At 38.8% G+C, this 24,509-nt stretch overlaps 1 protein-coding gene across 1 annotated transcript; it reads left to right on the forward strand.

Annotated features, from left to right (window-relative positions):
• Positions 1–5,057: 5,057 nt before the first annotated feature.
• Positions 5,058–23,652, forward strand: LOC139714054 (limbic system-associated membrane protein-like; the record flags this gene model as incomplete). The annotated part of the gene is made up of 5 exons (XM_071625783.1): positions 5,058–5,130; positions 9,314–9,465; positions 13,909–14,080; positions 16,862–17,128; positions 23,471–23,652. Coding segments are annotated over exons 1-5 (846 nt in total), but the record flags the coding sequence as incomplete, so codon positions are not given.
• Positions 23,653–24,509: the final 857 nt, after the last annotated feature.

Below are 24,509 nucleotides of genomic sequence, written 5' to 3' on the forward strand. Positions count from 1 at the left end.
CCACTCGAATGTGTATGTGCAAGTGTATGTGTGCAGGGCCCACATGTCCCTTTTCGAGCATATATATTTCTCATCATGTAGCTGGAAAGACTTCGTTATGGCATGTGTAAATTAATCAAGCATAGGTATCCATTGGCAAAAGCTGTTTAGCTTATTTTGTTTCTGTTCTTGCTTGTAATGTTTAAATGGCGGGATTGAAAGTAACGTGTAGTCTGTATGTTACCTGACTAGTATACGATGTGTGGACACGCAGTTTTTTCACACAGCACGAGGTATAGAACGGTCTTTTGAATATCATCGTTCATAATAGAACTGTAATCATGAATAAAATGCGATGGAAATATAAGGTATGAACTAGTGGCGACGCTTAAGATGTTGCAGGCTTATCTAAACTTGGATACACTTTCAATTTCTAGGAAAAGTGTTGCTATGAAAGGAACTACTGTTGTATTGTTATCAAAAGTGGGGGGGCAAAACGCATTTTTGCCCCCCCAAAAAGCCCCCCCCCCAAAAAAAAAAAAAAATAAAATAAATAATAATAATAATAAATAAAAAATAATAATAATAATAAAAATAAATGAATAAACAAAGAAAATAAAATAAACATGTATATATATGACTAAAAGGGAAAAAATATGGCTACAAACGGCAGCTTTTGGACTGTAAAATGTCAAAATTTTTCAAGCTCGCTCGCTTCGCTCGCTCGCATCCAGCAGTTGAGCCCGGTGCGCCTCCCCCTTAATTTCTAAAGCGAAAAACATAGCTACGACGGCAGTTGTTGGACTCTAGAATGTCAAAATTTTCAAGCTCGCTCGCTTCGCTCGCTCGCATTGAATCGTTATGCCACTCTCCTAATGTTGCTGACAGTAATTGCCAGTAGTTGCGCCCGATGCCCCCCCCCCCCTTAATTTCCAAAGCGAAAGATAAATATAGCTACAAACGGGAGTTTTGGGACTGTAAAATGTCAAAATTTTCAAGCTCGCTAGCTTCGCTCGCTCGCATTGAATCGTTATGCCACTCTCCTAATGTTGCTGCCAGTAATTGCCAGCAGTTGCGCCCGATGCCCCCCCCCCCCTTAATTTCCAAAGCGGAAGGTATAGTTACAAACGGGAGTTTTTGGACTGTAACATGTCAAAATTTTCAAGCTCGCTCGCTTCGCTCGCTCGCATTGAATCGTTATGCCACTCTCCTAACGTTGCTGCCAGTAATTGCCAGCAGTTGCGTCCAATGCCCCCCCCCTTAATTTCCAAAGCGAAAGATATAGCTACAAATGGGAGTTTTGGGACACTAACATGTCAACATTTTCAAGCTCGCTCGCTTCGCTCGCTCGCATTGAATCGTTATGCCACTCTCCTAACGTTGCTGCCAGTAATTGCCAGCAGTTGCGCCCGATGCCCCCCCCCCCTTAATTTCCAAAGCGAAAGATGTAGCTACAAACGGGAGTTTTTGGACTGTAAAATGTCAAAATTCTCAAGCTCGCTCGCTTTGCTCGCTCGCATTGAATCGTTGTGCCATTCTCCTAATGTTGCTGCCAGTAATTGCCAGCAGTTGCGCCCGATGCGCCGCCCCATTAATTTCCAAAGTGAAAGATATAGCTACAAACCCCAGTTTTGGAACTGTAGAATATCAAAATTTTCAAGCTCGCTCGCTTCGCTCGCTCGCATTTTATTGTTATGCCATTCACCTTATGTTGCTGACAGTATATAGTTTGTCGATCGTTTCACACCGTCATTCCATAATCCATATAAGGAAAACTTACAATGTTCCTCAATGACTGCGTTGTTGAATGTATCACATTCCGTAATGTATTGTAGTCCCATTATTGCTCACGCACACACGCACAAGCATACAGATCGTCAAAATTACTTTATGGTTCCCCCCCCCCCATGTTTCGACCCACCGTACGCCACTTTACATACATATGATAGATGTGTGTGCGTGTGTGTGTGTGTATGTGTGTGTCTCTTATCAGAGATATGTTCTTCCCTTTAATGTGGCAGCTTGGTTGCGTTACGACAGGTCTACTCTATTACATCATGAACTTAACCCTGACAACACAAATGACACTTTTGTCCAAGTTAAACAATGCTGTTTGTGTACACGCGTTTGTTTTCTTTCATGTTTTTGTAGTTTGTTCTTCAGTGATAAACTCTCCTTTAAAATGCTTTCAGTCACATTCGCTTCTCTCTTCAAAACGAATGGTAACCAATAAACTGGCAAAAGTCAGGTTGTCCTTTTATACGGCACTATTTCAAGAAAGAGAAAAATTGTGTTCTTATGATTATTTGCTATACACCAAATCTTATACTGATACACACTGTTACCATGGGTGCTATATGTATTTATTAGTTAATCATCCTTATATAGAGTTGCAGTGAACATGGCATTGATATACGAGTGGGATCTGCATTAATAAAAGTTCATAAAAAGTGTGCGTACAAGTGTAAGAGTGTGTATGTGTGTGTGTGTGTGTGTGTGTGACAGAGAAAGAGGGTGATTGGGAGAGATTTACTTACAGACTATTCGAACGTGATGATTGTTTTATTCTTTACATGCTTCTAAAGTGTGTCAGGAAGTTATCTGCATAACTCAGATGCCACGCTGACACATAGATCATCGGAGTCATCGTGAAATCCGTACCCTTCCTGCCCCCCCCCCCCCACACACACTCCCCTCCCCCTCTCGCCTCCCTCTTCCCCTCCCCATCCTTCAATTTCTGCCTTCTCCCAAGGTAACGTGATTGTGGTTTTCATGTGTTCCGGGGAGGGGTGTCTGCTTCCCCGTAATGCATCACTCTTCTCGACTTTCTCGTTCCTATGTTCAACTCTTTTTGTACATGCATCTAGAAACTCTAACACACTAAAAACGGCTCTCTGATGTCGTTTAGTTCACTCCAGAAGTGAAAGGGATGGCTACTATACATTTCAATAAACGGGGCTAACCTTCCTCAGGTATAGCCCTATGTGGATGACTATAGAACGGTTGCCCAAGAACTGCTCACACAGACAGAGACAGAATGAACCAAAGCAACTCTAAACAAAATCCGCTATCCAGTGAAATTGTCCACGTAAACGTAAGACAGCAAAATAAGTTCTTATGAGGAGTACGTAATCACATATTTCTTCTTCTCCTCCCCCTCCTACAGCTCCTCCTTCTCCTCCTCCTCCTCCTCCTTCTTCTTCTTCTTCCTCTTCCTCTTCTTCTTTCTTGGTAACTTATTACTTCAGCTCAACATTTATTTTCTTTCTCTCTCCCTCTCTCCCTCTCTCTCTCAAAATTTCTTTGTGTCACTTACTGTAACATCTCTAGTACAAAGCTACGAGAAGCTAATCTCTTTAGGCTTCGGGTAATATTTCAAGCTGAGAGATCAAAATAATTATTATGATTTCAATTAACGTTCAAGTAAGTGCCGGACATAGCCCTTAGGCTACCATGGTCAAAAAGGGGGAAAGGATGTATTTCTGACGGCTAATCAACATTCATGACGCGATCTCTTCATCCGTTCGATGTTTATGAGATAAAAATGAATCGCAAAAAGGAAATTGATGATTTGATGAATATGATATTCACCATAAAGTAGAAACAGAGTTTGTTTCTTTCCTTGTTATCTAGTTTTATCTTTTAAAATGACAGTTAGCATGCTGATTAAATACTTTTACAACAACTTGCTTTGGACGCTGTGCACTGCACTTATGGCAATTTTTTGTATCATTCTGTGTACTAGCATTAGATTTGGGTTCCTTCTTCTTGGTTCATCAACGGCTAAAAACATGAAGTATGTTAAATGAACTCTCTCTCTCCCTCGAATGGTGCAGAGTACTTAATGAGGCAGATATTCAGAAGGGGAATAAAAACTCACACTCTTAAAAGCTAAGAAGTCAGAACTTCATGTTACAGTTATTTCCTGATTTCAAGATTGTGTTTTTTTTTAATCATTTTATACCAGGAAATGCTGGATAATTTGGAATCTGCAGTCGAGGAACCATCAATTCCTTGTGATTCTACCCACTTCCACCCAAGCTATTAAGATTCTATTACGATTAAAGAGCATTTTGTTTTCAACCTTACAATGGTTAATCGAATGTGGGACGTAATTACTGTTTATGATCTAGTTAATGCCCTTGGTCCAATAATGTTCAGCAAGATAAAATTCAAATAACTCAGAGATAACTTGATTACATGGAGTTGATTTTTTTTTCTCATTACAAATGTAACAGCAGTCGTCATGTGAAAAGAGGAGAGCGTTGCTCTTTCTTCAGATCTATAGGCTCCTTGTTTTGTTTGTTTTCCTTCTCTTTTCATTAAGGGTAAGGATATTTTGATCTCTTTCTTTAGTGACAATTTCCGTTAATCCTTATCATCCATCCGTATTTCAGTTATGCTGAAAATGATCTGCAGTCTTATTTGTGTGATGTCGTGAGTTAGGGTCGTTGAACCGCTTCAAAGGGAAATTATCATTGGAGCAATACATAAATTAGTGTAAGGAGGGCTCTGCTAAATTGCTACTTCCAATACATCCTAAATCATTTTTTTTTTTAATGAGTCACATGGACAAAATTATATATAGATCAAACGTCGTCAAAACCGGAAACTCGCATTTTACGTCCGGGTTAAATATCTGCTTGTACCGGAGCCATCTTGGAAGGGCACAGAGAGAGAGAGAGAGAGAGAGAGAGAGAGAGAGAGGGAGAGAGTCAAAGCGAAACAACAAGAACGTCTTCACTCTGCGTTACGTTGCAGTTCGAGTACTCCTCATGCATTATGCACCTTCTATGCTCTGTGGTTTGTGCCCTGCTGCATTTGCGAAGAGATAGATACAGGGAGGGATGGATGGAGGGCAGAGAGAGAAAGCCTAACAGACAGACAGACAGACAGACAGACAGACAGAAAGACGAGGAGGACAATCTCACAGACAGACAGACAGGGCCATTAGGATCAGATTGAATAGAATGATACCATGAATCCATGGTCCCCTAGATAGAAAGGAGGAGGTAGAGAGCGAAGCCAATTTCCTCCGGCTACATCATGGAGACAGGAATTACAACAGGTACGGCCTGATGGCCCAGTGGGACAACGGGGGAAGGGGAGGGGAGGGGTCGAGGGGAGGTGGTGGCTCTGGAAAGGAGAGGGGTGGGGTCATTTTGGAGCTTCCTGGTTTTAATAAGCTCACACTGCAAAAATCTTGCCCGTATGGATACATCCTACTGCTTTAACAACCACCCAAGTATGCTCCAGCAGAAAATTATTATGATAACTATTATTATGTAAATGTGTCTTCAGTTTATTTGTCTTCCGATGGAAACATAAATGCTATGAGAACAAAGGGCAAAATGTGCATTTTTGTCCTGTGTTTACCTATGAATGTATATCCAGAATCTTTCTTGTATAATTGATATACAGATCAGATTTTAAGTAAATTGAAGTGCCTGGTAGACGATGAACAACATACAGAACGTCATTTTCACAAAAAGAAATTCAAGGATGAGCGTTCATTCACTCAATGTTGATTTTTATTTTGTGCACAGTAATCAAGGGACATTAAATCAGCCTGAAATTTTGAAAGCTAGGTATCAACACTTTATCATAATAGAAAAAAAAAAAATCAATAATACTACTGATTTTACTTTTAAAGTTTTCATGTCCGTTGCTCTCTGTCTCATTGCTAAAAAAAATAAAGAGATAATGCAGAAACATATTGTATGTATTTATGTATGTATGTATATTTATATAAACTTCTATAATTTCATAAATATTTGTAGGCCTACCCTTTTCATGTTTTTAGATTCATATTTCTTGTTATATAATTTATGTGAAACGATGTAATATCTCCCTATCAGAAATGTCATTTGCCTCTGACAAGGAATAGAAAAGCTCTGAGTATGTGTATTACATGATATATTTCACTGAGTATTATGATGAATAAAGTTAAAGACTATAGCATGCGCCGTCACTTATACACAAAGATACACAGAATATTTCCATTAAATATAAGAACTAACGAAAAATATCGAAATTTCATATTCATTTTGAATTTAAGGAGATTAATGCCAATTTATGTATTTTACAGGAATAAAGTGAAAATGATGGTCACGTGATTTTTCTAGGCAAAATGTTAGTTTCAATTATGTCACCAATGAAATTTCTCTGTTTTCTCCTCCTTGCATTATATCTGTATAATAGATATCTTTTATACGCATACCGTAGATGAATTAACAGTGATAATGGATATCATTATAACATATATAAAAAAATAGGGGAAAATATCTCAATGCGTCTGTGATTTCGAAAAAAAAAAACACGAGCAGTTTGCCAAAATGTGATTAATCCGACAAATTGATGAGTAGCTGGAATACCGAAGTTCACCATTCAAGTTTTCCACTGTATTGCCTGAATCGGTAATGATTTGTACTGTTGAGGAAAAAAATAGTCATTTTTTTTTTTTTTTTGGGGGGGGGGGGGCAATAAAATCTTCATCGGACAGTAAAACTTTATCAAATTTATTTTTGTGTGGCGTGTTTGACAGGGAACTTGGCTATTCGATTAACGCGTACGTCAATCATTAATTGGATAATGAAATCATGGAACGTGAGGACGAATGATACGCCTTACTTGGCAATAAAAATGAAAGTGTTTCCAAACAAATTATTCAAATATTTATGGACATATGGGTCGCGCATCTAATTTTTGAGTTCCTGATTAAGCAACAGATCTAATAGCTCGTCTTACTCCATCATAGTCTCATAAATCTATTCTATTTTTAATTCATTTTGTTTTTAAATAGCTATAGTGTTGCATGAATCCTGGTGAATCGGGAGTCATTCTCCAACGCAATTGAAATCCTTAACCCAGACAGGACTTTCGTGTTTCGCTTTTTTTCGTTTTTCACTTTGTAAAACAGTTTCTCTTGTCACTGCAACATATACTCACCAAATTTACCTTCTATTTTGTGATAAATATACATACGTATATATATATATATATATATATATATATATATATATATATATACATATACATATACATATGTACCTGTGCTTAGGCGTCTTGTCCGCTACCTGCTCGGCGGTTTCATGCTGTGGTGAGAACGAGAAAGCAGAGAAACTAACATTTTGTTTACAAGAATCGAGCACTTTTCATCAATCCTCAACAAACTATGTTTTCCCGACGGATATATTCCTAACGGATGTAGGCTATATGAACATTATATATATTATATATATATATATATATATATATATATATATATATATATACATATATATATATTACACATACATAATTAGGATTTATTCGCATAGACAGTCAATGGTGTACTTGCATCTCGATGCAATGTATATGACGGGTACTATTCAATCGAAAAAAAAAAATCAGGGAGGAAATTATAATGTTAAACTTCATCATAAATGTAAAGTAGGATTTTAAAGGCATGATTTACTTGCCGATGAAACAAAAACCCAGCATTAGTGCCACAAAATAGTTCTTAAAATGTGAGTTGGGGATAGAAACAACCAATGTAAAGATTTTCATCAGTATAATCCATGTTAAGTATCTTTTAAGATACAAAATGTGAACAATAGTTATAATAAAAATGTTTCCAGACTAAAAACAGAAAAAGAGTGATATCTCCTTATGTTTTACGCTGTATTGCAAAATTTTTATAAGGTAGGATGTTTTGTGATACAACTGACCTACACATATGTATAAAACGTGATATCGTGAACATTTTTACATCAGTAATCCCAAAAGTAAACAGGACCTTTAAAGAAACGCAAATACTTGTGTGTGCTTGTTTCAGGCTTCCTATTTACAATATAAACACAGTTTAAATATGCATTTTATTCTAAGTCTCTGGTATTTGCCAGGATCTAACAGATGCTTGATGATACGCGCTTTCAAATCTTGACACCTAAGAAATAGATAGCGTACCCTGACCATTAAAAAGGTTAAATATGTATTTAATTCCAAGTCTGTATACTTTGTGCTATCATCTATAGTCCTTGATAACGTGCATCCTCTAACATTGGCTGGCATCGAACAGGCAGATGATGTAGTTTACAGGCCAAGAAGTTGTTCTTTCCTCTGATTTCAGCCTGATAATGCTTTGGCATGTTTGGACTTGTTTGTTTTTCTTTCTTTCTTCATAGCCGTATATAAGGGAAAATTTAAAGGCATAATTTACCATTTGCAGAGGAACCAAAAACCTAGCTTTAAAATACTTTCAAAATAGATTTTAAATGTGAATTAGGAATAGAAACAACTAACGTAAAAAATTGAATCAGTATACTTAAATTAATGTTAAGTATTGTTGAATATACATAATGTGAACAATAGTTGTAATAAAAAGGTTTCTAGAATAAATCGTCTACAGTTATGGTTTAATGAGAAAAATGTTGATATCTATCTATATTTTATGCTTTATTGCGAAATTTTTACATGGTAGGCTGTTTTATCATACAACTGACCTACACATATGCATCAAATTTGATATCTCGAACAGTTTTTTAATGTAAACTGCTCCAAATGGTAAACAGTATACCGTCAGTGATTTATCCGTACCCACTCTCTTGGCGCAAGCAGTGAAATTCAAGGTGGAAGAAATCTCTAGCTAATGTCATTCACGACTTCTCAATATAAAATCACATATCTTACAATATCTTGACTTTTTGCTTTGGTATAGTTGGAGGATGATGATGAATGTTTGTCTGAGTGCGTATATGTGTGTTTCGTTTATGTTTTGACCACTAAGTTTGGGAACACGTGTACTAAGAATCTTGTTACTCTCTTACTTTATGAATTTATTGTAGATATAAGTGATTATGGGTGTGAAAATTATGTCACCTTCATTCTTTGATTTTACTATTAATTCACAGCTTTTTATCCTATTTCAAGTACTGTATTTTTTCTCCTTTTTTTCTGCTAAATTATTTTTTACACTCCGTGAGGATGTATGAGTCGTGTGTGCTCTCTAGATACCAATTTAGATAACAAGTACCTGAGATGATATGTTCTTTTTTTCTTTTTCTCCCTTATTTTCATTTACCTCTCATTCTTGTGCTGTTGCTTTTCATTCTGTATGCTATGCTCGTAGAATGGTTGTAAGAACATTGTGTATCGCATTCGATTTGAAGAAAAATAAATGTTGGAATGAAATAATAAAATAAAAGTGTAATAAAATGGTAAAATGTTCTGACTTACTATTTTCCTTCTTTATGTCATACTTGTAGACGACTGCAGAAACATACATCTTCGCATTCGATTTGAAAACAATTTTTGTAGGAAATTAAATGGTTTTGTTCTGATCTTTATCACATAGTACATGGAACAGTCGTCGTGACTACAGCGCCTTCGAGCGACGCGTTGCCGATAGGGGCCGATGTTCTCCTCTCCTGCCGCGACACAGTGACAGTGGCCGAGCCGTCTGCTTTCTCGTGGTACCACGACGATGCTCTTATGGTTGAGGGCGGGGTAAGTCTTATTACCTAACCGCACTTCCGGAACGAACACTCAAAGGTCATCAAACAATATACTTGATAAATGACTGACCTATGATACTCTTGTTCAGAGAGAGAATGAAAGAGACAGAGTGTGTGTGTGTGAGAGAGAAAGGGGGGGGGGGAAATATAAAGTTTCCTGATTATACAAGATCCTTAAAAATTTGTGTCTGTGTAGGTAATTTCTTTGCTTATCTTGCAATTCGTATCTAACCTTGCAAAGGCTTACCTATAAACACACACACACACACACACACACACACACACACGCTCATATAGTATATGAGTGTGACTGCAGTGTGACTGGACAGGCCTCATATATACATAAGTCACACAGCAAGAATTTGTCATAGACCAGCAGGGAATGTTTATTGTGGAAATTTAGCCATGACATTGCTCTCAAGCTCTGGAAGAGTGTTCATTCATTAAGTCATTCGATGACTTTGATCGGAAGCTGTGAATAGGCCTATCAGTTTGTGAGAATAAAAATCAAATAAAGCATATAAAATAATTTAACAATGTACATCTGCAGAAAATCACAGAGATGCTTACAACAATTTCAATGTTTTAATCACCATGCCAAAAAAATCATATTTTACTCACTATGAGAATATACTGATTAATGTATATAATGTGTGTGTGTATGCCTGCGCGCATGTACATTGTACTTTCTATATAATCTATGTTTTCTTTTTCTAGTCAATTTCGTAAGAATGTAATTTATTTTCATTTTGTCTGTATTCAAAATCGTATGTCAAGGGATTTCATGTTTAACGTTTTTATATTCGTTTCTAATAGGCACCCAAATTAGTTGTTACAAGTTCATATTCGGATGTGAGCATTCAATTTCGTGTTTGGGTATGGATTTCCAAGTTTGTGCATTCATAGTGCAATGGGTTCGATAGGCACTTTAAATCACTTTCAATTTTGCTTTAAAACAAGCGATTTTCGCAATTGAGCATTGAATTCTGAATCTGTTACCTGGGGTCCTTTCAAGAAATAAACTTTGAAATAAAAAGAATCGTTCGTCTAAGTACATGCAGTATGTATAAATATCAAATGCAGCATTAATGATAAGGTGGACACAAAGGATTATGAGTGTTGTTCCACATGATTTAACTTTAATTAGCTTGTTTTAGGTCAGCAATTTTCATCAAACAAGAATTGCACACTGGATAGTCTTTCAAATTTCTAGAATACACATTCTTACAATTTATGTGTATACTGATGTCCTTACAATTTGTTTGGATCGTCGGACTTGATATGGCTTCCCACTAAATGTCTATTCTCAGATATCCATATGTAATATATATATATATATATATATATATATATATATATATATTTATATGTATTATATATTTATATATATGTACAATAATTTTCTGTCGACCATAAGCAGGTGCTTTCTACACCCAATAAAGTGCCTTCGTGATCCGAGATTCTGAAAGAACACACTTTGTTAAAATCTCAACTTGGATTGTACAGTTGTACATTTTCATAGAAATAGAACCAACATTAATTTCCCTGTTACTTTTTACTTCAGTTGAGTATCGGGAGAGTTTGATAACAGGAAATCCGCGATTATGAAGCACAAGTGAGCCATCGCTCGTAATCAGTACGAAGTCGCAGTGACTCGTTCACCAGCGTCACAATGCGCCGAGCGTAGAGATTTGATTTCACCACGTTAGCTGCTTCAGATCACGGCTTTATTTTTCTTGCTCAGATATATTTTTGATGATGATAGATTACGAGCGCTTCTTAAAATAGATGTTTGGTGCTAAAAAATCTTCGAAGGGGAAAAAGGGCATTTTAGATAGTGATGCTTAGGCTTCTATTAATCGTTCTTTCAGAAATCTACTGCATTTTTCTGTCGAGATAATGGCTTTTTCAAAGCGTCTGAATATCATTCAGTGATTCTCGACTTACGTGTCCAAGATAACTCTGTTTCAACCAAAAATTTGATTCACCGCCAACCTATACAAAACAAATCCACTTCCACAGATTTATCTCTGAAAAAGAGTCAAATTGAGAAGGTTAATTCCTTGACCTAGTATTTCATATCTTGCTTTTCTAAGTTGCCAAGTTTTCTGGTATTTCCAGCATGCTTAATTCTTGCCCAGCGCTGTTAACGTGTTGTACATCATATTCTTTTGCTTGCAATTATGTCGTGTTTACGAGGGTTTTAACCCGTCAAATATGAAAAACTGATAAAGAACTGAACGTACAAATCATTAGCGAGTGTTTCAAAAATTTCCAGTCGCCATGGAAACTTCCCAATGATGTATAATTTCCAAACGTTTCTCCTCAGAACCCCCCTCTGAAACATACTATAAACATGGCTACTAAACAGCCATAGTTTAATGAAAATGGGCTGAAGTTAGATCGGATGCTTGCGTGCGAGATGTCATCTAAACTCTCTCTCTCTCTCTATATATATATATATATATATGACTTTTCCTCCACCGAGTAAAACGTATTTGGCACATTTTCACATATCGTATTTTATTCTTCATCGGGCTAATGAAATGACGGATTGACTCACATTTCAACTTGCTCGGCAAATCCGTAATGGTCTCTTAACCCGTTACCTACGGGAACCTGGTTACCTGTGTGTTAAGTTTATGGGGAATTAAGAATTCAGTATGGAACGGGTTAAGATTATCCGTACGGTAAGGGCACGCTGATCGTGTCCCCAAGGAGCTTTGTTCCCTGTTTCCACCTAATCAATTTAAAAGGATATTCTATTATGATAAAATGTCGCTCCATGTGAAAATAGAAATATCAGAGAAGTAGATCTGTGAGAGGTTTAGGGGGAAATCAGACACACACACACACATACACGCACGCACACACACACACACACACACACACACACCCACACACACACACACACACACACACACACACACACACAAAGTTACGATTTGTCAACATTTTAGAGAGTAAAGCAAATAACATTTGGTGACTCTGTGTGATGTAGGAGTTCTAGAACACGATTGATTCTGCCCGTGCCCAAATATTTGAGAAAAGAGAAACTTACAGGAATTTTGTATTCAGAACAAAACAACAGAGAGCTGCTCAACCCCTACACGTTACACCGAGTTGCCAATTTGTCTTTCTCTCTTAACCCTAAAAAGGGGGGGGGGGGTTGAATCAACCCCCCCTCGACATTTTTCGCGACTACTCCGCCGCGCGAAATTTTTTCACCGCGCCGTTCACTGACTTTTTATTTTCAAGTCTCGCGCATCTTTTGACACCATTTTCACGAAAATTGCGCATACTGTTACGACGCTGCATGATGTTTTATACATGCCTGTCAGACCGAAAATGGCTCAAAAACGTGATTTTGTGTATAAAGTCTATGCAAATGGAGTTTTCTCTTATTATTCATAAAGATATATTTATTTTCACTTTCATAGGCTGAAACCAATTAATTTTAGCATAATTATGGTTGAAATAGGTTCTGTCATAAATTTTGCAGAAAAAAAGATAAAACAAAAGGTCGGAAAAACAAAGAAATACATAAGAAATTTATAAAACAATGAAATACATAAGAAATTGATTTTGATACCAAATTTTTTTTCAAGTACATTGTTTGGAATGCTACAAAGAATGTTTTCACCAAAAATTAGGATTCTAGAAGCTTTAATTTCTGATTTAGAACAAAATGTATGATTTTATGCATATATTAGCATAATTAATTATTATGACAAATATTTCCATTTATTTTTGTATAGCTTGGTAGAATACCCCACAGGTAATGCACGTGCCAAATTTCATGGCGATTGCGCGATCGATGGCCGAGATCTCGGGGGGGGGGGGGGTTGAATCAACCCCTCCCCGGCCACAGAACACCCAAAAAAGCCCGGCCTGGTTAGGGTTAAAGGGGAAGGCTAGTAACTGATCAGTGGGAATCAGTGGAAATGCTGGGAGATGATTGTTCCAATCCCTCTGGGATTCATTCAAGAGTACATTATACACGGTATATCTATTATTGTGTGGAAATTATTTGCTTCAGAATGGTTTCATATTCAAGTAATGTGCAGTTTAATGTTTCCAGGTTAGAGTCCCTGGTCAGTGACGAGTCATTAAGCTGCACGTTACTTGAATATGAGACCGTTCTGAAGCAAATTATTTTCACACAACAATAGATATATAATGTACTCTTAAATGAATCCCATAGGGATTGGAAAAATCATCTCCCAGCATTCCCACTGATTCCTACTGATCAGTTACTAGCCTTCCCCTTTAAACTTTGAAAAGCTTATATCTTATGTGTGTGGGTCTGAGTTTTTTTTTTTTTATACACAGTTTCTTTGATCTACTTCTCTGATTTTCCCGTTTCCCAGAAAGCAAAGAATGTATTTTCCCTTTAAAAGACCAATATCCCCTCCCCTGTCCACTTGCTACACAGGTCAAGACGAAGAAGGCAGAAGCTAGAGATCGATATTCGATGGACACATCGGTCAAGGGTCGAGTGACCATTGAAATAGTCAATGCGCAGGTAGAGGACGCCGGGGTGTGGCGATGTCAGGTCCAGACATCGACCGCCACCAAACAGGCCGTCGCCCAGCTCAGAGTAGGGGGTGCGTATAAACACACGTTTGGTTATTTTGATTTGATATAACTTGATTTGATATAACTTGATTTGATTTGATTTGATTTGATTTATTCTCTGTATGGCATTGCTTTGCAATTACATTAATTATCACATTGTACATACAAAATAGATATTCGACAGGTATATGGCTATTTTGTAATTTCATCAATTTTCGTGATTTCTATGAATATAACAGCATCCGCATGCGTTTCATCTTAATTTCCATACAGAACGATTGCCAATACAATGGACAAGGCCTAACTGTTTGGCAACTGATAGTGAAAAGCATCATTACGATTAAACAAAACAAGGGGGTCCAACACGATGATGCGCTTCTTCCACTCAGTTTTCCTTTATGCCCTTTTCCCCTAAAGGCTTCCAATAAAGATGCTAGTTGGGATGACGGTGTTGTACCATAATGCCGAAAATGATGAAAAAGCAGTGAAAATAATTGTTATTGCAAATTTCAAAATGTATATATTGTGATTTATGTTGCATGGTCGCTGATCCGGCTTTCGAAACGCATAAATCTAATATACTCATTGTTAGTGCACAAAGTCACAAGACATGTGTGGGACGGTTACATTATGGCCTTAATATGTAACTGGGAAAGGTTTTGCTGTTTTGTGGAACGGCGGTTTCAGTCTATTCCATTCGGTCGGTTTGACTACTAGATGTGAAAATTGATATCAGTATGGCCTGGCCGTCATGTGAACCGTATAGTCCATACTCAAGTTAATGGTAACATGGGGAATCAATGTGTAAATATTTCGAACTACTTCGGTCATAGACGAATTTTGAGTCAGTTTAAAGCATTCAATTTCCTTTACAACAGTTTCTAATTGATCGATTAAGCATCGTCATAGCAAAACGCGGCTGCAGACATATGCTGTCCACTTCATGTAAGCTGGACACAGATTTACAGAACGGATATTCTATCAACACATCGTGGCGAGTGACCCTGCAACAGAGCTATGCGATGATCATTAGTCATGCACTAGCGGTCTATTCCTTACCAATTATCTTTGCTGTTCGAATAGTTACACTAATGTATGACAGCAATTCAGTGTGAATTTGGCCAGAAGGACGTAGGCATACTGAATATTATTCAGAAACCTTGCAAACGTATTTCATGCCCATGTATAGTAATTATCTTGATGCTTCATTTTCATTGTTTCCCTCAAACGCAAATTTCCTTTGAATAAAGATATTCCTCTCAGAGCCACTGTAGGCCAATCAATTCCACTGCTTCTAAATTTATAACCAAAACCATTCGGCTTCCAGGTGAATGTTTGCGGTTTTGACTTCGATGCTGAGTTAACTATTCACGGCGTATTTAATCATGGGGAACTAATTAACCTTCGCGAGGATCTATTTAATCTGTACAAATGAGGCCACTCATCCACAACCTAGCGTATCACGTGGCATTGCGCATGCGTACAAAATGCAATTGATTCATTGTTCTTTATACATGTTTTTTTCTCCATCTGTATTTTGTAGCTGGTGTTACTACACTGCAAAAAGTCCGGTGTTAAATATGAAACACTGAGCTGGTGTTAAATTCCGGGTGCTCATTCATGGTGTTAGATTAACACCTCCGGGTGTCATTTCAAAATTTAATTTTTTTTTTTTGAATAGTTTCTTAGTTACTGCACTTCTTGTTAATTTTGAACTTCAACAAGACGATAAAGAATTTTGCGATAAAGTTCTTGATTTTTGAAAAAAAATCTGTAAATACATTTACACCACAGTAACACCAGTTGGTGTGGTCCCGTATTGAAGCTGACGGGTGATTATACCATTGAAATTAACAAGACCAATAATATATCAACACCATGCGGTGTCATTATTGAATTAACTCTAGCGCAGTGTCAAAAATATCACCAGCCACAGTGTCAAATTAACACCACGAAGTGCCAGGCGAACACTTTTTAACACCGTCACAATACATTTTCTACACCTGTGGGTGTGGTCCTCTATTGAAGTTTGATCGGTTTTTGATTTAACACCCATGGTGTTAAATCTCACAAGGATGTTTTTACATGGTGTTAAATCTAAAACCGATGTTTTTACATTGTATTAGGTAGCTATAGCGTTAAGTTCCTGCTACCCTGCTACCGCAGGGTTAGAACTATATAAATCTCAGAAAAATATTTGTTGGAGAACTGTCATTATATAAAAACAGAAACGTTAAATACCAGTCCGTTGACAGATGGAATATGAGCAAATTTTTAAACACGCGGGAGCGAAAAATGTGGGATGTATAAAGTGATATGCAACAGACTGCCGTTGGTCAATATTCAGTGCAGCTGAGAATATTGGATATGCGTTATTGAGAAAGTAACAAATGTCTTACTGGTGAACAATGTCGTCTCATACCACATTGTTTGTACCTATATTTGTTGGGGGGGGGGGGGGGGGAGGAGGAGGAGGAAAAAGTTTGTGCTATCTCGAAGATTATATCAACGACCCAGAAATCATCTCATGAATCTTAAATCAAATGTAGAATTTTTATTACGAAAAGATTCTGGTATTAATCCATAAGTTATTATCGGTATCTAATTTTGATAAGTTGTACATTATTGCAGAAATGTGATACTATGTGGAATGTAATGTCACAAAGGAAGGGTTTGGCAGTGAGTGATACGTGTTTTACCTTCATAGTTTTAATGAGATTGGATTATATGATAGCAGGCAATTGCAATTTATGGTTAACGAATATTTTGGTCTTTCTTTTTCACGTGTTTGAATTGATGACGCTGAGCAGCCCCCACCATAAGCTTCATCACACAGACAGTCACGACGAATGTCGGCTCCACAGTGAATCTGGAGTGCAATGCCACGGGCGAGCCTGAACCCAGGGTGTCATGGCGGAGAGCACTTCCGGGTCAACTTTTGCCTGGCGGTCGTCAGAGAGTGGATGGCCAGCAGCTGCATTTGTCCATCCAAAGCGTGTCTCAGGGAGGCACGTATATCTGTGACGCCACCAACGCTCTGGGCAAGGCGTCGAAATCGCTTGGGGTGAACGTGAGACGTGAGTGATTATTCATCGTAATAAACTTATTCACGCACTGTTCACGCTGGGATGGATTCTACTGACTTTATAATTTGAGAGCCTGCTTCATTAACTATTAGCTACCACCAGATTTCATCACATTTAAGACTCAAATATAAAGTGGTATCATAGACAAACGAAGAAAATGCTAGTTCATAGACTTTGCTCTGTCACAAACATTAACCATTTCGTCAAAACCCATGTGATCTTATAATTCGGATATATTATGTAGACAAGTTTTTTGTATACTATCATCAGTTCTACAAGGAAATAGCTCCATGGTTTACCAACGGGGATTGGGTTTTGGGTGTTGGGTGTTGGGCGTCGGGTGTTGGGTTTTGGGTTTTGGGTTTTTGGTGTTGGGTGTTGGGCGTTGGGCGTTGGGCGTTGGGTTTTGGGTTTTGGGTTTTGGGTTTTGGGCTTTGGGCTTTGAGTTTGAGTTTGGGGTTTTAGGTTTTGGGTATTGGGTTTCGGGGTTTGAGTTGCAATCCGTTTTAAGTTTTTGACTATTTATGTCAGACTATGAATAATCCATATTTTCACCCATTATTTATTTGAATAGCAGTTGCTTAGGACTTTTGGCAACTGTTATTTCTTGAAGACCGTGTCACACCATTCCGGGCAAGCTACGCGGGCTTGTGGCGAGGAGGTAGTTTCCAGCACGTGGAAGATTTTCAGCGGGCGAACAAGAATGTTTGCAATTTTCATTCATGCCTTGTCATACCGTACGGGGGGACTTCTGCGGCTTGACTTGCGGGGAAACAAATTTACTCCCCGGAGCTCTCCGCAGTTGGTCCGCACCTGACAGTATCTAGCGCGTAGTTGCCCGGAGGTGCTCACGCAAGTCCGATTTAACCGCAGCCAAGTTTTGAGCATGACCAAAACTTTTTCCGGGTGAGTCGCGGGAATGCCCGTAGAGGTCCACGCAGAACGCCAGTAGGAGACCCTTAGCGGCAGTACTTCCGAGGCAATTCCCCCGCAGGTACTTCGCAGTCCCGTATGCAGCCAAGATAAAGGCCGTGTCACACCATAACGCGGGCTTGTGGCGAGGAGGTAGTTTCCAGCACGTAGAAGATTTTCAGCGGGCGAACGAGAATGTTTGCAATTTTCATTCATGCCTTGTCATACCGTACGGGGGAACTTCTGCGGCTTGACTTGCGGGGAAACAAATTTACTCCAAGGAGCTCTCCGCAGTTGGTCCGCACCTGGCAGTATCTAGCGCGTAGTTGCCCGGAGGTGCTCACGCAAGTCCGATTTAACCGCAGCCAAGTTTTGAGCATGACCAAAACTTTTTCCGGGTGAGTCGCGGGAATGCCCGTAGAGGTCCACGCAGAACGCCAGTAGGAGACCCTTAGCGGCAGTACTTCCGAGGCAATTCCCCCGCAGGTACTTCGCAGTCCCGTATGCAGCCAAGATAAAGGCCGTGTCACACCATAACGCGGGCTTGTGGCGAGGAGGTAGTTTCCAGCACGTAGAAGATTTTCAGCGGGCGAACGAGAATGTTTGCAATTTTCATTCATGCCTTGTCATACCGTACGGGGGAACTTCTGCGGCTTGACTTGCGGGGAAACAAATTTACTCCAAGGAGCTCTCCGCAGTTGGTCCGCACCTGGCAGTATCTAGCGCGTAGTTGCCCGGAGGTGCTCACGCAAGTCCGATTTAACCGCAGCCAAGTTTTGAGCATGACCAAAACTTTTTCCGGGTGAGTCGCGGGAATGCCCGTAGAGGTCCACGCAGAACGCCAGTAGGAGACCCTTAGCGGCAGTACTTCCCAGGCAATTCCCACGCAGGTACTTCGCAGTCCCGTATGCAGCCAAGATAATGAAATTCTGTGAGATTTCAGCCATTCCATTAGAGGAATTCCTTCACTATTAAATTTGTCAGCCCCCACGCGACTGGTACAAAGGTCACACAGTTTACTCGCAAGTAGAACGCGTCCAGCAAGTAAGACACATGCGCTGACTCGCACAAATCCTTTTCCGCCCTCAGGAATGTCCGGTATGCTAGAAAATCTCTACACGTAACAAGCCCGAGTAGCTTGCCCGGAAAGGTGTGACAGGGCCTAAACACGGTTGCGGGTAAAAAAAATATGCGTGCGCACCTCCGGGCGACTACTTTCGAGATACATGCTAGGTACTGTCATGTGCGGATATCTACGGGGACCTCCGGGCAGTCAAAATTGTTCTTTGCAAGTCGCACGCAAGGCTGGTGTGACACGGCCTTAATGAAATTCTGTGAGATTTCAGCCATTCCATTAGAGGAATTCCTTCACTGAGTTGTCAGCCCCCACGCGACTGGTACAAAGGTCACACAGTATACTCGCAAGTATAACGCGTCCAGCAAGTAAGACACATGCGCTGACTCGCACAAATCCTTTTCCGCCCTCAGGAATGTCCGGTATGCTAGAAAATCCCTACACGTAACAAGCCCGAGTAGCTTGCCCGGATAGGTATGACAGGGCCTAAACACGGTTGCGGGTAAAAAAATATGCGTGCGCACCTCCGGGCGTCTACTTTTGAGATACATGCTAGGTACTGTCATGTGAGGATCATCTACGGGGACCTCCGGGTAGTCAAAATTGTTCTTTGCAAGTCGCACGCAAGGCTGGTGTGACACGGCCTTCAAGTTCAGATCGCGGTTGGTGCACGCATCCACCTGCGTGCAGACAGCTATATACAGTACACAGACGATTTGTACACGCGTACACCTACACACACCTACCCAAAACACACAGCATCGCTGTGTGAGCACCACAGAATTCTACACACGAGTTCTGTGGTGACCACACACAATACGAAGCAGCGCAGAACTATGCGTACGTGAAGAAAAATCGAGACTTTTGCTGCCCTACCGAATGAATATTCAGAAATAATCTCTCGCTTGGTTACTCCATTGGAATGCTGTTTACCCTCTCTCGTTTCTTCTTCTTCTTCTTCATTATTATTTTGTTCTTTTATCTCCCTCCCTCTCTCTCTCTCACTCTCTCTTTCTCTCTCTCTCTCTGTCTCATCCGTTGATTCCTTGCCTGTCTCTTAGCACTTAAACTTCATGAACATTATTAACAAGAATTTAATTCCGTCACGTTTCACAGTCATAACAAGCATGTCGAGGTTGAAATAGTCTGAATGGTCTTGTTCAGTTCATTTCCTGTCGTGTGTGCAACACTATACCCAGTCTGTCTGACTTCACAAGGAAGCTAATCGTGACAGGAGTTATCTTCCATCAGCTTGGTTTATATTTTCACCCGAAGCTTCTGTAAATCATAGACAAAACCTGCAAAAGTTATTGGGGGTCAAACCTGCCGCCGTGAAACAGCGTTCTTGTCATCAATTACAAATGAATTTGAAGTTAGAATTCGCACGAAATAGTCTTATTTGGCTAGCTACACGATAATTTGGCAAAGAATCCGATAGCTGTTGTTGAATCATCATTCTCACTTTTCACAGATTTTTGTGCGAGATAATGCTAGGCGCGTGCTTTAAGTCATTATGTCGTGGGGTAGTATTGAAGGGAAAATTGCCATCATACTCTCACTGAATGGCAAGTTAAGATGTATACTGTAATCTATGTGAAACTGGTTACATTCATTGTTTTAATTGATTAATAGGGAGGTTTTTTATAATAATATACACAAATCTTTCACTTTCAGGGAATAGCTTTATTATTCTGAATCGGGCTGTCAATTAAAGGATCAGTTATTTTCTCAGCGATTTAGTAAATTCTGATAATTCTACAATTGAAACAAACATAATTATGAGACGAGGATATTGCTCAAATGACAAAAGATTGTACTGTTATACCTTATGCCATGTTTGAAATGAATAGCGCAAATCATAACAAAACGATACACAAACCACACTATTCCCGAAAGTTTCTGTTTTTTGTATAGTTACAAAGTGAACTTACGTAAACATCCCGAAATATTAAAATGCGAATAAACGAGTATACATACTAACAGAATGGAGATGTAACTAACAACGGCAAATCATGAGATGTAAAACGTTTGTGATGGAAGAAGGAATACATTTCCTCAGTGCACTAGGCCTATATTTAAATTGTGGACATTTCGCAAAGTCACACTGCTTCGATAAAGCCAAGAGCTGAACCGAATGGGAGGAAGTTGCAGCTTATAATTCCATTGTATGCCTACAGCCGCATTTTCTCCGCCCTTCTCCTTCCCCTCCCCCTCCCCTCCTCCTCCCCCTCTCTTAATGTCGACTCAGGAGCTATTGGTCAATTGTTTTCTCCAGCTTTATAGCATAAATCTGAATAGTCACGCCAGTTGTAACCAGTTCTGTTTATGCGGGAAGACTATGATTACGTGTCACTGCGGGATACGTTTAAACAAACAAACAAACAAACAAACAAACAAACAAACAAACAAACAAACAAACAAACAACAGCACAGTTATGGGTTAACCATCAAGCGCCTACCTCCATTACACTGTCGTTATTGACGCACATGTTAATAAGCGAAAGATTATAAAGAGTTACATAAGATATATTTATCTGTTTCACAAGAGGTGTTATCTCATTCACGTAGATTCATCGCAAAAACCAAGACAACACATTATTGAAGATACTCTCACTGGGGGAAATACATATGGGCAAAGCTATTCATTGAGCTGCATTAAGTTATGTCTGCTTGATTGAAGTTTTTGTTCTATCTTAATATGTATGTCTATATTATACATGTATAAATAAATAATAACCATATATGTTTTTTATAGGGGGCAATTTGTACACATATCAACACTGTATTTGAAATGATTTGGCATTTAGGTTTATTCTTCATGATGAGGAATACGGTTTTTCTTTCTTTCTTTTTTCTTTCTTTTTGGATCTGCACCTACATTATTATCGGTATCGCCTGGATTTCAGATGGTTTCAAACCTCTAAAGTGTAAATCATATCGAGGAGTTTAAACTGTTTTTTTTTTTTTTAGTGTGCGTGTAATCCCGACACTGCACGCCATGCAATTATCATAGCTATGATAATAAGTATACTCCTGAAAAAAATATTAATGCTGCTTTTTCTTCAAGGGATGAATCAATTTGATGGAAGATTTAGTTTATACAACGCGTTACACAGACTAATAAACGAATAGGAAAGAATCTATATCCATCTTCCGTGGGCATGTCCGGCAGATTCCTCATTTCCACCCCATTATGCAGTTCTCCTCCTTTCTGGGGGTTTGGGAGGGGGATAACGTTAACGTTATTTTTAGCTTGCATTTGCGGTCAATATCAGACCTGTTACCCACGGGTCCAGCGAGTCCTGACTGAGCTTTGAACTGGTTTTCTGCAGTCGCACAAACAAACATCACTAGCTACCTACATCGGACTATGAGACTCTTCTTAAAAATGATCATTATTATGCACATATGTGATACCAGTTTATCCTTATGCTTTGTTTCATAGGGATGGCATTCCTTTTTTTGAGACTATGTAAAAATAATTTACATGGTGACACATCTGAGGGATTTGATAAAACATGTACTGGCAAAAATGCATAATATACTCTCACACCCTAACAATTCCTATTCACACAAAATATATCAAACCTAATTATTGTAGCTACAGCTGTAGAAGAGAAGCTATAACTCTTACAACCTAGCAATAACTCGTCGTATGCATCTATGCATAAACTATTTAATTCAATTAAATAAACTATTGAGAATTGAATTGAATTGAATTGAATTGAATTGAATTGAATTGAATTGAATTGAATTGAATTGAATTGAATTGAATATGCATCCATCCACATGTACAAAAGTGTAGAATATTGCCTTCTCACAATATGTGTGGGATGAAGATTGGATTTCATGCTTGCCATTCTTTGAAAATGAAGTTTAGTAAAGGGAAAGGGTTTCTTTTCAGGGAGTGGGATCAACATACCAATGATCAGTCTTACCACAGTTTTATACTCTTGCAAAAAGAGGAAGAAGTAGGGCCCCTTTCTTCAGTGTACTGAAGAAGGACACCGGCCTTGATGGCATTAATGAACTGAGGACAGCCATGCTAGATAATAGATAGGTTTGGAGATGCAACTTCGTTTATGGAACCCGAGTTGGCATAGGCTTAAAGCTCCTCGAATTAGTAGTGTATAGTAGTAGTAGTAGTAGTAGTAGTAGTAAATGTTCGTGTATCTAATTTGAATAATTTGAGTGTAGTATAATACGCAAGTTAGGTGTATACTTGAATAATTTTATAAAGACGAGATGTTCTTTTGTAATCCTTGCTCTATATTCGCACTAAGAGTCCAAAGTTTTCTTCATTCGTTATTTTCTATCATCATACCATTTTGTTCTTGTCCACGCAGATGCTCCGTTCCTCAACCCATCACTGTCAGACAGCCAAGTATATGGCTTGCAGACTCGTGCCGTCAACTTGACGTGCGCGTGGAGCGGCTTTCCCCCTCCCTTTATTACCTGGACGCTGAACGGAAGGTCTGTGACCCGCCGGGCGAAACGGAAGTATTTGGATGGGATCAGCACACTGTCGGTAAACAACAAACAACAACAAAATATAAAATTACTAAATCAACAAGCAGACAGACAGACACACAGACAAAGAAACAGGCAAAAACTTGAATCACTCCGGAGTCACATGATTTAAAACAAATTTTGCTGTAGACATTCCTGTCTTTTAAAAATCTGTTAATCATAGTGATCCTGATACGAATTCGGTGAAAAAGGTCCTTCTCAATCGATCGATCAATTAACCAATCAATCAATCAATCAATCAATCAATCAATCAATCATCACTCATTCACTCACTAACTCACTCAATCACTCAATCAATTAATCAATCACAATTATAGCTTAGCAATTGTTTCCTTGACCATAGTAATAATATGTCAATAATTTATTTGAATCTGATTGCCACTGAAAAGGATAAAATGACAGGCAACCAACGGCATACCTGCACTATGTCACACCTTTCCTACATGTATGAATGCCAATGACACAATAGCAAGTCGCTTATTACACCTCTCTTTATAAGAAGGAGATAACAGCTGAAGATGACACCAATCATGCCTATTTTGCTCAGGGTTTTTTCTGTCTCATTTCCCCTGGGGGTCTGAGGAGATACTGTTCAGTTGTGCCAGATTTTGTTTGTTTTGTTTCTGTCTCCCTTACAATCCTCTTGAATTTTCTGAGTAACATAGGGAAACACTCCAGTGAAAAGAAAACATCATGTTCATCTTAATGTCCTATATACAAAATTTATGATTTGTGATTTGTAATTATACGTTTGGATCAATTTTATTTACAGGTGGAGATAATTGGCTAAATTTAGTAGCATTGGCGAAGATGGACGGAGTACCATCATTGATTAAGTCAACTTTAGTAAAAATA

This window comes from Diadema antillarum, unplaced genomic scaffold (genome assembly GCF_040938485.1).
Source record: "Diadema antillarum isolate AM-2024a unplaced genomic scaffold, OU_Dant_1.0 seq00002149_RagTag, whole genome shotgun sequence".
In the NCBI taxonomy this organism is placed as follows: Eukaryota; Metazoa; Echinodermata; class Echinoidea; order Diadematoida; family Diadematidae; genus Diadema; species Diadema antillarum.